We start from the raw sequence: 14224 nt of genomic DNA on the forward strand, positions 1-14224 counted from the left end.
TCTTGTAAACCCATGTAAACCCAAAATGAGGCCTTTTTCCTCCAACCTGAGCATGGCCTCATCATGACATTACAGAATGGGAATGAAGATTAGAATTAAAATGGGCGACCACCAGGAAATCCTGCTTGTTGCGGATGGAGCAAAGGTGCGCGACAAAGCATAAGCATGAGAAAGTCTGCAGATGCTGGAAATCCAAAGCAACATACACAAAATGGCGGAGGAACTTAGCAGGTCAGGCAGCACCTATGGAAATGAATAAACAGTCAACGTTTTGGGTAGAGCCACTTCTTCAGGACCTGCTGAGTTCCTCCAGTATTTTATGTGTGTTGCTCGACAAAGCATCACCCAATCTACTCGGGTCTCACCAATCAGAAGTACCAGATACAGTAGACAATCTCAAAAGATTTGCAGGTGAGGTTTTGCCTCAACTGGAAGGACTGTTGGGGCTGTCATTCCCCTCCCCCACCTTCTTACTCTGGCTTCTTCCCCCTTCCTTTCCAATCCTAATGAAGGTCTCGGCTCGAAGTGTCAATTGTTTATTCCTTTTCACAGATGCTTCTGACCTGCTGAGTTCCTCCAGCATTTTGTATGCTGTACCCTGGATTTCCAACATCTGTGTTTATGCAGTACTAGACATCCTCTTAGGGAACAAGGTAGGGCATGTAAACAAAATTGGGAAGCATTTTAGCTCTAGTGACCACAATTCTATAAGCTTCATGATAGTGATGGAAAAGGATAGGTCAGGTCCACAGGTTAGGATCGTAAATTGGAGCAGGGCTACTTTTGAGGGAATTAGACAAGATCTAGCAGAGGTCATTTGGATGAGTCTGCTTGAAAGGAAAGGAACAAATGGCAACTGTGAAACTTTTAAGAGTGAGATAGTAAATTTCCAGGAGCAGCAGGGTAAACCAAGTATAGAGAACCTTGGCTGATGAGAGATATTGAGGCTATGGTCAAGAAGTAGAAGGAAACATATATTGGGGTTGGGTCAGGATTGAGGGAATCCCTTGATGGCTATAAAAAGATAAAGATTACACTTGAGAGAAATCAGCAGGGCAAATAGAGGGTCTGTAATGGATCTGGCAAGTAAGGTTAAGGAAAACACCAGAGGTCTATAGCTATATTAAGAATAAAAGGATGAATAGAGAGATCAAGCCCCTTTAGAGATCAGCAGAAACACCTATATCTTGAGATTTTTAATGAAAATTTATCCTCAGTGTTTGCTGAGGAGAAAATCATGGTTGCTCAATAGATAACAGAAAAAAGTGGACATGTTTTGGAGGACATTCCTATTACCAAGCAGCTTTACTGCATGTTAAGGTGGATAAGTCTCCAGGGCCAGATCAAGTGCACCCTTGGACTTTTTGTGGGAGGCTGGAGAGGAATTTGTGGCCAGTGGAGAGTTCGCCATACAGCACAGTCTTGGGCAGGTGATGATCCTCCATCCTGGAGACGTGCCCTGCCCAGCACAGCTGTGTCTTCAACAGCATGGCCTCGATACTGGTGACCTCTGCTTGTTCGAGCACTTCAATGTTGGTGACGAAATCACTCCAGTGGATGTTAAGGATGGTGCGGAGGCAGCGCTGGTGAAAACGCTCACTGTGGAAGAAACTAACAATGTGCCAGAGGTCCATGAGTGTCAGGGAGCAGGGTGAGCGCCATTGCTATTACAAAGGAAAAAGTGCTAGGCAAACTCAAAGGTCTCAAGGTGGATAAGTCACCTGGGCCAGATGGACGACATCCCAGAGTCCTGAGAGAGTTTGCTGAAGAGATAATGGATCCATTGGTCATGATCGTCCAAGAATCACTTGATTTTGGCAAGGCCCCAGAGAACTGGAAGATGGCAAATATCACTTCACTCTTTAAGAAGGAAGGAAGGCAAAAGAAAGAAAATTATAGGCCAGTTAGCCTAACCTCAATGGTTGGGAAATGATGGAGTCCATTATTAAGGACAAGGTTCTGGGGTACTTGGAGACTAATAATAAAATAAGTCAAAATCAACATGGTTTCTTTAAAGGGAAACCAAATCTGTTAGAGTCCTTTGAGGAAGTAACAAGCAAGGTGGACAAAGGAGAGGCAGTGGATGTAATTTACGTGGAGTTTCAGAAGGCATTTGATGAGGTGCCACACAAGGCTGATTAACTAGATAAAATGCAATGGCTTTACAGGAAAGATACTGGCATGGATAGAGAAACGACTGACAACACGTGGGAATAAAGGGGACCTTTTCTGGTTGGCTGCCAGTGACTGATGGTGTTCCTCAGGGGTCAGTATTGGGACCACTATTTTTCACATTGTTTGTCAATGATTTGGGTAATGAAATTGATTGCTTTGTGGCAAAGTTTGTGGATAATACAAAGATAGATGGAGGGGTAGGTAGTGCTGTGCAGCAATGCGATTGCAGCAGGACTTAGACAAATTGGAAGAATAGGCAAAAAAGCAGCAGACGGAATATAGTGTTGGGAAATGTACGATAATACATCTTGGTAAAAGGAACAATAGTGTGGACTATTATCTAAATGGGGAGAAGGTTCAAACATCAGGAGTGCAGAGAGACTTAGGAGTCCTTGTGCAGGACTCCCAGAAAGTTAATTTACAGGTCAAGTCTGTGGTAAAGAAGGCAAATGCAATGTTGGTATTTATTTCAAGGGAAATAGACTATAAAAGCAGGGAGATAATGCTGAGGCTTTATAGGACAATAGTCAGGAGTATTGTCAACAGTTTTGGGCCCCATGTCTCAGAAAAGATGTGTTGTCATTGGAGAGGGTCCAGATAGGTTCACGAGGATGATTCCAGGAATGAAGGAGTTAACATAAAAGGGGTGTTTGGCAATGTTGGGTCTGTACTCACTGGAATTTAGAAGAATGTGGGGGGTATCCAGAACTAGAGGGCACAGTCTCAAAATTGAGAGACAACCTTTTAGAACAGAGGTAAGGATGATTTCTTTCAGCCAAAGCAGTGAATCTATGTAATGCTCTGCCACAGACTGCGGTGGAGGCCAAGTCCGTGGGCATATTTAAGGCGGAAATTGATAGTTTCCTGATTGGTCAGGGAATCAAAGGATATGGCGAGAAAGCAGGTGTATGGGGTTGAGTGGCATCTGGGATCAGTCATGATGGAATGGCAGAGCAGACTCGATAGGCTGAATGGCCTAATTCTGCTCCTATGTCTTATGGTCTTAAGGTAGGGCGATGCATGTTGTCTATTTGGACCTTAGCAAGGCTTTTGACAAGGTCCTGCATGGTAGGCTAGACTAGAAGGTTAGGTCCAATGAAATTCAGGGAAAGTAAGCAGTTAAGTAGATTCAAAATTGGCTTGGAGGTTATAGATCATTTGTTGGAATGAAGGCTGGTGACTAGTAGTATGCCACAGGAGTCGATGCTGGGACCCTTGTTATTTATTATTTATATAAATGATTTGGATGTGAATGGACAATGCCTGATCAGTAAGTTTACAGATGACACGAAATTAGGTGTTGAACACAACGAAGGTTATCGCAGATTATACGGGAATCTTGATCAGTGAGGAGAGTGGGCTGGGGAGCTGCAAATAGATTTCAATAGAGGTAAGTGTGAGGTGAGGTGTCTTGGAAAGTCAAACTAGTGTAGGACTTATACAATGAATGATAGGGGCAGTAGGGAGTGTAATGAAACCGAAGGTCTCAGGAGTACGTGCAGAGTTCATTCAAGGTGGTGTCACAGGTGAAAAAAGGCACTTAGCATGCTTGCCTTCATAAGTTAGGTCATTGAGTATAGGAGTTGGGACAAAATGTTGCAGCTGTGCAAGTCATTGGTGAGGTCACACTTAACTGCACTGTTAAGGATGATACCAGGACTAGAGGGCCTGGGTTATTAGCCAGGCTAGGTCCTTATTCCTTGAAATGTAAAAGAATGAGGGATGACTTTATAGATTTTTTTATAGTTATCAGGTGGATGGCAGCAGCTTTTCTTCAAGATAAGGGAGTCTAAATTCAAGGGGCATAGATCTGAGTGAGAGGGAACTGAGGAACAACTCTCTCACAGAAGGCAGTGAGCATATGAACAAGCTGCCAGGTATAGGAGAAACATTTGGATAGGTACATAGAGGGGCATAGCTTTGTGGGATAAGGGGCAAACACAGGAAATTGGGATTAATTAGGTGTGCACTGTGGTTGACAGGTATTCGTGGGGCCGAAGGGCCTGTATCTGCTCTACAATTCTAATTTTAAAAGTTATGGGCTATATTACTATATTGCTTCAATCTAAAAATAACATGTAAGGAAGGATTTCATTTATTTCTCAAAATAGGGTCCTGTTGTGGTTGATGCCAGTGACAAGTTGAGGTTTGCAGGGGCTGGTATTTGTTAAATGTTGTTATATGTCAACAATTTGGATGTTGGAATTGATGGTTTTGTGGCCAAGTTTGCAAACAATATAAAGATAAAATAGAGGGGCAGGTAGTGTTGAGGAAGCAGGGAATCTACAGAAGGATTTGGACAGATTGGGAGAATGGGCAAAGAAGTGGCAGATGGAATATAGTGTAGGGAAGTGTATGGTCATGCACTTTGGGAGAAGGAATAAAGCCATAGACTATTTTCTAAATGGAGAAAATTAAAAAATCGGAGGTGCAAAGGGACTTGGGAGTCCTTTTGTAGGATTTTCTAAAGGTTAACTTGCAGGTTGAGTCGGTGATAAGAAAGGCAAATGCAATGTTAGCATTCATTTCAAGAGGACTAGAATATAAGAGCAAGGATATGATGCTTAGGCTTTATAAAGCATTGGTCAGACCACAAATGGGAGTATTACAAACAGTTTTTGGCCCCCCATTTAAGAAAAAAAATGTGCTTGCATTAGAGAGGATCAGGAGGAAGCTCACGAAAATTATTTCAGGAATGAAAGAGTTAATGTATGAGGAGCCTTTGTGGGCTCTGGGCCTGTACTCACTGGAGTTTAGAAGAATGAGGGGGATCTCACTGAAACCTACCAAACATTGAAAGGCCTAGGCAGAATGGATGTGGAGAGGATGTTTCCTATAGTGGGTAAGTCCAGAACTGAAGGCACAGCCTCAACGTAGAGAAACATCCATTTTGCACAGAGATGAGAAGGAATTTCATTAGCCAGAAGCTAATGAATCTGTGGCATTAATTGCCACAGATGGCTATGGAGGCCAGGGAATTAAGTACAGTATATTTAAAGCAGTGATAGATTCTTGGTTAGTCAGGATGTCAAAGGTTAAGGGGAGAAGGGAAGAGAATGAGATTGAGAGGGACAATAAATCAGCCATGATGGAATGGTGCAGACTCAATGGGCCAAGTGGCCTAATTTTGCTCCTATGTCTTATGGTCTAAATGCATATTTACTATAGTAAAACCTATTTACGTTTTAAAAGCTATCTCCGTAGCCTAGCCTCCCAAAATATTTCATTAGTTTACAGCTCCACCCTGTGGAGAATAATACTGAGAACTGAACAGAGAAAAGCATCATGTCACACACCAATGAGTCCAACAATTAGTTATGAAGTCAGTGCCTGCCTTTAATCCAGTGCAATGTTAGATTTGTCTCTGTGTATCAAAACAAACCCAAATCACTATGCAAAAGCAGAGAAGGAAAAGTCATCATTATAAGGGTCACTGGTGGAGCTGCCTTCCTGGCAGCCACAGCTAATTCAGAACAATGACAGAAGGTTCAGAGTTCACCTGCCAGACAGACAACACACTGTCTAGAGGAAAGTATTACTAAGTCACCTTGACGTTTTATTTATCCACTCATTTTATTTCATTTAGTTCAAAGACATTTGTTTCCAATTTACTTGACTGCACTGAAGCAAATATACAAGTAGATTTTCCTATTACAGCTGTGTTTGACACCCAAATTTAGCTCTCATAATGTAGTCATTATCCTAACAATGGATCTAATTTGTCTTTTCTGACCACTAATGCTGCCTCACCCTCTGAGCACTTCCAGAATTTTGTTTTTATTTAATAAATTACAGAGTGGTTTTATTAGAGGCCCATCAATCCATTGTATTTGTGCTGCCTAATTCATCCTATTTCATGATTTATTTTCATAACCCTGGATAATGGTCCCCTTCAAATACATACACAACAGCCCTTTGAAGGTTACTATCAAATTTGATTCTACCATGGTCAGTAGTACATTCCAGATATTAAACATAATTGCATGTGAAAACACTTCTCTCTTCTCACTCAAATTGTATTGCCAATTCTTTTAAATCTACAGTTTCAAGTTATAGCCACACTTTACTCCTCTGGCGTTGAAAACCTCCTGATTTTGAATACCGCCACTCTCCACTAGGCTTTGAGTCTTTCATTAGTTTTTCAATCTACAAACATTGTGTAGAAGTTGAGACTATAAAGTCCACATGGCAATACGGAACTACATACCTTGTAATAGCAGGGTGACATTTCCCTACATGATGGGTTCTAATTACATTCAATTCAAGGCAAATAACTGCATCCTGATGAAAGTTTACAAACCAAATGATTCTCTCACAACATATTAACATAAGTATATTTGAGTAAATAATCAAAATTTGATATTTTTATTTTAAAAAATGTACTTTTTTATAATGTCTCAGTAATTAAAAAGAAAATGCTAAGAATATATTTCAGTGCGCTGACTTGCCATAAAGTGAAGAAAAAAAGGACATTCATTGCAACACAAAGATATCAAAAAATTACTAGAGTTTATAATACTTCACTGAAATAAGGCTGATGAGCAAAAGAATGTAGAAAGAGATTGTGATTAGAATTAATTTTAAATTAAGTAGTGATAACACTCCTAAGGTATTTTATTAGCTAGACAACAGTCTGTCCATTGTACCAATTCAGGATTTCACATACTACTAAGTTTAAAAAATCATTTCAGTTAATATACATCTCGCTTTCATTCAGAATATCCTGCTTTCCTTGGAAATATTGGCGAAACCAGTCAATATGTTCAATCTTTTGTTGTACCGTTAAATACGGATTCTTACTTAACCCGTTGATGACTAGTTCCATGAAATGGCGTATTGGTCCTTCCTCTGAGAACCCATGTAAATGTTTCTCCAGATATATGTGTTCATGAAATTCCACAGATTCCTCTTCTTCAAGTCCTGAAATACAATCATGAATTTGAAAACCAGGTTATCAAATTGAATAAAAAATATTAATCATTTAAAAATATTCAACTTACCATTTTGTCAAATGTAACTTCTATTATGTTTTATTATAAAAACGTACCAGCCTCATTGTTGATAGGAAATTGCCAGAGTTTGCCTTCCTTTGTCCACTGGATCATCTCCTCAAACCCATTTCGAGGCAATTGTTCAGAAATGGTTGCTATTGCGTTGGCCAGCTCGATATCCCATAGTGATAGTCGTGCCACTAGTAAAAATGCAATTGCATCAAATTACTACTCTCGAGATACTTCTATGAAGATAATACTCTCTAATTTGAGACAACTATCAAAAATATTTCTTTATTTTTACACTGCGCAGAGATTTTGCAGTTTCAATATTATTTCAATATATTGCCTTTGACGTATAACCCAGGGTAATTGGCGAAAAGAGCAATACATAGTTAAGCTTATATACTACAACCTTCCATTTCCCCCTCCCCCCACTACTTTCAAATCTCTTACTATCTTTCCTTTCGGTTAGTCCTGACGAAGGGTCTCGGCCCGAAACGTCGACAGCGCTTCTCCCTATAGATGCTGCCTAGCCTGCTGTGTTCTACCAGCATTTTGTGTGTGTTGCTGTTTGAACTTCCAGCATCTGCAGATTTCCTCGTGTTTGATCTTCCATTTTATGACTGTTTAGATTCTCCTATTAATGGAATATAGGAAAGCACAGGCCCTTCAGCCCATAATATTGTGTGAACCTTGATCTCAACATGCTCCAGCACATTAGCCTATTCTGTGCTGACTTCCCATTCCTGTTCTTGTCAAATACTTGACTTGTTGCATGTAATCAGATACATTGAATCTTTGATAATTAATTATCACTAAGTTTTTGAATCCCTAAGGCATCTTGTATCTTTTCCAGTTGACTACGCTGCCTTGGCCAAGCTCTCTCTTCTATCCTATACACATGTGGATTCATCCAATATTTAGATTTACCCTGGCTTGCTAATCAAACAATGCCTTGATTAAAAGATTCTCATCTTCATTTCAAAAATTTTCCATGGATTTCCTCCTCCCTTTTTCTCTAACATCCTCTACTCTGACTTCCTGCTCCATAGGATTATTAAATTGGAATACTGAAACTATGTTAGGAAACTTGAAAACTACAGATTTGGGATTTAGTCTAATAAATAAGCAGCAAGGTACTGATGTACCAATGTAAGGAGGATGAATGAGATACTGAAATAAGGCCATTCAAGTCTGGAGGAGGTTAAAGTATCAAGATTTCAGTAGTAGGTAAGTTGATGCTGTGAATCAGGCAAGCAATATTACAAATGTGGAAGTGGACACTCTGATGGGGAAGATATGCTACTAGATATGTTAAATATGCACAAGCACTAAAAAAATCAGCTTTAATCCAGATAGCAACAGGAATTAGGAATGCAACAGTTGGCAAAAAAACATCATTACTTTGGTACAGGTGAATACTTTGAATTTCATTCTCTAAATTATAAAAAGGAAGAATTATTTTATTGCTATACTTAAAACTCACAATCAATTAAAATAAATCCCGACTATCATATAAATCTTAATTATCATCACACATAAAATAAGGCTGATCTACCTTGTAACAACTCATCTTCAACTCTGGCTAACAACATTAAATATGATATGGAGGAAGTGAATCATAAAAATGTGGGTTCATTTCATCCATTTTTCATTACTCTTAATCACTGTTGCAAATGATGTTTAAAGCAATTCACAATTGTTATAGAGTCACAGAGTATGGATACAGGCCCCTCAGCCCGAGTAGTCTATGCTAAGATTCCTAGCTAAGCTAGTTTCATTTAGGAACATAGAAACCTACAGCACAATACAGGCCCTTTGGCCCACAAATCTATGCCGAACATGTCCTTACCTGAGAAATTACCTAGAGTTACCCATAGCCCTCTATTCTAAGCTCCATGTACCTATCCAGGAGTCTCTTAAAAAACCCTATCGTATCCGCCCCCATCACCATGGCGGGCTGTCCATTCCACGCACTCACCACCCTTTGCATAAAAAAAACTTATCCCCTGATATAGATCCTCTATATCTACTTCCAAGCACTTTAACACTGTGCCCTCTCATGTTAGCCATTTCAGCCCTGGGAAAAGCCTCTGACTATCCACACAATCAATGCTCTGATCATCTTGTACACCTCTATCAAGTCACCTCTCATCCTCTATCACTCCAAGGAGAAAAGGCTGAATTCACTCAATCTACTCTCATAAGGCATGCTCCCCAATCCAGGCAACATCTTTGTAAATCTCCTCTGCACCCTTTCTATGGTTTCCACATCCTTCCTGGGTCCTATATAGCTATAACATTACCTCTCGGCTCCTAAACTCAATCCCACGATTGATGAAGGCCAATGCACCGTTTGCCTTCTTAACCACAGAGTCAACCTACACAACAGCTTTCAGTGTCCTACAGACTTGGACCCCAAGATCCCTCTCCTCCACACTGCCAAGAGTCTTACCATTAATACTATATTCTGCCATCATATTTGACCTATCAAAATGAACCACCTCACACTTATCTGGGTTGAACTCCATCTGCCACTTCTCAGCCCAGTTTTGCATTCTATCAATGTCCCGCTGTAACCTCTGACAGCCTTCCACACTATCCACAACACCCCCAACCTTTGTGTCATCAGCAAATTTACTAAACCATCCCTCCACCTCCTCATCCAGGTCATTTATTAAAATCACGAAGAGGAGGGGTCCCAGAACAGATCCCTGAGGCACATTACTGGTCACTGGCCTCCATGCAGAATATGACCCATCTACAAACACTCTTTGCCTTCTGTGGGCAAGCCAGTTCTGGATCCACAAAGCAATGTCCCTTTCGATCCCATGCCTCCTTACTTTCTCAATAAGCCTTGCATGGGGTACCTTATCACATGCCTTGCTGAAATCCATATACACAACATCTACTGCTCTGCCTTCATCAATGTGTTTAGTCACATCCTCAAAAAACTCAATCAGGCTCATAAGGCATGACCTGCCTTTCACAAAGCCATGCTGACTATTCCTAGTCATATTATACCTCTCCAACTGTTCATAAATCCTGCCTCTCAGGATCTTCTCCATCAACTTACCAACCACTGAAGTAAGACTCACTGGTCTATAATTTCCTGGGCTATCTCTATTCCCCTTCTTGAATAATGAAACAACTTCCGCAACCCTCCAATCCTCCAGAACCTCTCCCATCCCTATTGATGATGCAAAGATCATCACCAGAGGCTCAGCAATTTCCTCCCTTGCCTCCCACAGTAGCCTGGGGTACATTTCATCTGGTCCCAGTGACTTATCCAACTTGATGCTTTCTAAAAGCTCCAGCACATCCTCTTCCTTAATGCCTACATGCTCAAGCTTTTCAGTCTGCTGTAAGTCATCACTACAATCACTAAGATCTTTTTCCGTAGTGAATATTGAAGCAAAATATTCATTAAGAACCTCTGCTATCTCCTCCGGTTCCATACACACTTTTTCGCTGTCATACTTGAATGGTCCTATTCTCTCATGTCTTATCCTCTTGCTCTTCACATTCTTGCAGTAGAATGCCTTGGGGTTTTCCCTAATCCTGTCTGCCAAGGCCTTCTCATAGCCCCTTCTGGCTCTCCTAATTTCACTAAGCTCCTTCCTCCTAGCCTTATAATCTTCTAAATTTCTATCATTACCTAGTTTTTTTGAACCTTTCGTAAACTTTTTTTCTTGACTAGATTTACAACAGCCTTTGTACATCACAGATTCTGTACCCTACCATCCTTTCCGTCTCATCGGAACGTACCTATGCAGAACTCCATGCAAATATCCCCTAAATACTTGCCACATTTCTTCCGTACGTTTCCCTAAGAACATCTGTTCCCAATTTATGCTTCCAAGTTCCTGCCTGATAGCCTCATATTTCCCTTTACTCCAATTAAATGCTTTCCTAACTTGTCTGTTCCTATCCCTCTCCAATACTATGGTAAACAAGATAGAATTGTGATCACTATCCCCAGAACGCTCTCCCACTGAGAAATCTGACAACTGACAGGGTTCATTTCCCAATACCAAATCAAGTACAGCCTCTCCTCTTGTATGCTTATCTACATATTGTGTCAAGAACCTTCCTGAACACACCTAACAAATTCCACCCCATCTAAACCCCTCGGTCTAGGGAGATGCCAATCAATATTTGGGAAATTAAAATCTCCCACCATGACAACCCTGTTATTATTACACCTTTCCAGAATCTGTTTGCCTATCTTTTCCTCGATGTCCCTGTTACTATTGGGTGGTCTATAAAAAAACACCCAGTAGAGTTATTGACCCTTTCGTGTTCCTAACTTCCACCGACAGAGACTCTGTAGACAATCCCTCCATGACTTCCTCCTTTTCTGCAGCTGTGACGCTATCTCTGATCAACAGTGCCACACCCCCACCTCTTTTGCCTCCCTCCCTGTCCTTTCTGAAACATCTAAAGCCATTTACTCATGTTTTGTCCATAGCCCTCTAAACCTTTACTATTCATGTAGCTGTCTGACTGTCTTTTAAATGTTGTTAATATACAGTTGTCCCTCGGCATCCGCGGGGGATTGGTTCCAGGACCCCCCCCCCCCCACCACGGGTATCAAAATCCGCAGATGCTCAAGTCCCTTGTATAAAATGGTGTAGTATTTGCATATAAACTATGCATATCCTCTCGTGTACTTTAAATCATCTCTAGATTACTTACAATACCTAATACAATGTAAATGCTATGTAAATAGTTGTTATACTGTACTGTTTAGGGAATAATGACAAGAAAAAAAGTCTGTACATGTTCAGTACAGATGCAACCATCATAGCTCTTCTGGGAACGCTGATGCTGCCTCGGCATTAGCAAATGCACTTGAGGCTGTAGTGCTTTACCTAACTAGCCAGCCATCCCTTACTAGCCTTAAACTCCTTCCTCTCGTTCATAACACAAGTAGCGAATGAACAAGATGCGAGGCGAACAATGCTCAAACAAGTGCTGGAAAGAGACTGAGGATCTGTGAAATGGCGGGAGGCTACGGCAGGGTATGCCTACACCATTTCATTCGCGTGGATTCAGAGTAGTGCTCGGCTTTGGAACTTTCTGGAATTTCTTTTTTCGAATATTTTTGAACCGTGATTGGTTGAATCCGCGGATGTGGAACCCACGGATATGGAAGGCCGACTGTACCTACTTTAACTCCTCCCTATAGCAGCTCAATCCGTATACTGACTGCTCTCCAGGTTAAAAAAAATTGCTCCACAGGTTCCTATGAAATCCCATTCCCATTAGGACATGTTGATCCATGGCCTCCTCTTCTGCCACAATGAGGGCATTCTCAGGGTGGAGAAGCAACACTTCTTGTTCCATCTATGTAGCCGCCAAACCGATAGTATGAACATCGATTTCTCCTCCCGGTAATTTTTCTTTTATCTTTCCCCTCCCCCTTCTTCCATTTCCCACTCTGGCCTCTTACCTCTTCTCCTCACTGGATTGCCTCCCCCTGGTGCCTCTACTTCTTCCCTTTCTCTCATGGTCCACTCTCCTCTCCTATTCGACTCCCTTCTTCTCCAACCCTTTTTCTTTCCCATCCAACATAGCTTCACCTATCACCTTCTAACTTGTCCTACTTCCCCTCACCCCAGCTTTTTAATTTGGTACAAACAAGCTGGATGAACTCAGCAGGTCGGGCAGCATCCGTTGACTGCTCCTTTCAACAGATGCTGCCCGACCTGCTGAGTTCATCCAGCTTGTTTGTACGTGTTTATTTGACCACAGCATCTGCAGTGGACTTTCGTGTTTTTTAATTTGGTGTCTTCTCCCTTCCTTTCCAGTCCTGAATAATGACCTCAACCTGAAACGTCGACTATTTATTCATTACCATAGATGCTGCCTGACCTGCTGAGTTCCTCCAGCATTTTGTGTGCATTGCTCCTATTAACTCCCTCCCCTCTCACCTTAAACCTATGCCCTATAGTTCTTAATTCCTCAACTTTGAGAAAAAGACTGCACAGTCATCCTTTCTGATTTTGTACACTGATACAAGATCACCCTTCATTCTCCAGCACTCCAATGAATAAACTCGCAACCTGCCCAAACTCTCTCCATAATTCAGTCCCTTGAGTCCCAGCAACATCCCCGTACATCTCGTCTACATTTTTCCAGCTTCATGGCATTTTTCCTGTTGCAAGGTAATGGAACGGAACACAACATTCCAAATGTGGTCTTGCCAATGTCTTAACACAATTGTACATAACATCCCAGCTCCTATACTGAACACCCTACTACAGTTGCATATTTGGTCTAGTCACAAATCTACTTATCTTTCAGTCATACAGACCAACGTGGTTAATATTCTCTCAGATTTAATTTTCCTCTCTCTCCACCCCATCAAAGATCATCAGTACTTGGAAATAGACATAAACAAGACACTCCTGAGCATGAACAAAATTTTAGTATCAAGTGAATCTGGAACTCTCTTTTACAGGCAGCTCATAAGCATGTTAAGGAAGTTCAATTCAGAAAGCTCTTGGTGATGCATAAACAATAGATTTGTGGGTAACCCTCAGGCTCGGCCAGCACGTGTTCCTCTTGGGGAAAACAACTTCTGGCCCCGCCAAACTGAGAAATCTTGTTTCTGTTGATGCTGCGTGAATTGTTGCCCTGTTACAAATCCACACCGCAAAATATCAAACAGTACACAATATGCAATTAAATGATTGTTCATAAATCTTAATCTGAATAAAGGGTTAGTAAAGAAAATAAAAAGGGCCCATTTTGAGGAGAAAAAGTCTACTGCACATTACTGGAGCTTACTGATACGGCTATTTATTAACTATCAGCCTCTTCTGAGCATTGCCGCCCTCGGCCCTCGTTCCTCAGTCCACTCCGTCTGGTGGTCTTCTGACTCTCTTCATTTGCGTCCTCTCTCTCCATTGCTCCCCGACGAAAGACCGTTTCCAGACACACAAGAAAGAACATTTCTTCATTGGCTAACCCCTGCATTCCAAAGCCCTGTTATCTCTAGCCATAATCCAAACATTGCTGCTACAGAGAAACCATTTCCTTAGCAGTGA

At 41.3% G+C, this 14224-nt stretch overlaps 1 protein-coding gene across 1 annotated transcript in view; it reads right to left on the bottom strand.

Moving 5' to 3' along the window:
• Nucleotides 1-3390: 3390 nt before the first annotated feature.
• mrps31 (mitochondrial ribosomal protein S31) overlaps nt 3391-14224 on the bottom strand; it is a 35841-nt gene continuing 25007 nt past the window's right edge. Inside the window, exons 6-7 of the mRNA XM_073043960.1 lie at nt 7223-7366; nt 3391-7095 (exon numbers count right to left, since the gene is read on the bottom strand). Of these exons, the coding sequence (XP_072900061.1) occupies nt 6863-7095; nt 7223-7366 (377 nt within the window). The 3' untranslated portion in view covers nt 3391-6862. The remainder of the gene's footprint in view (nt 7096-7222; nt 7367-14224) is intronic.

This window comes from Hemitrygon akajei, chromosome 4 (assembly GCF_048418815.1).
Source record: "Hemitrygon akajei chromosome 4, sHemAka1.3, whole genome shotgun sequence".
NCBI lineage: Eukaryota > Metazoa > Chordata > Chondrichthyes > Myliobatiformes > Dasyatidae > Hemitrygon > Hemitrygon akajei.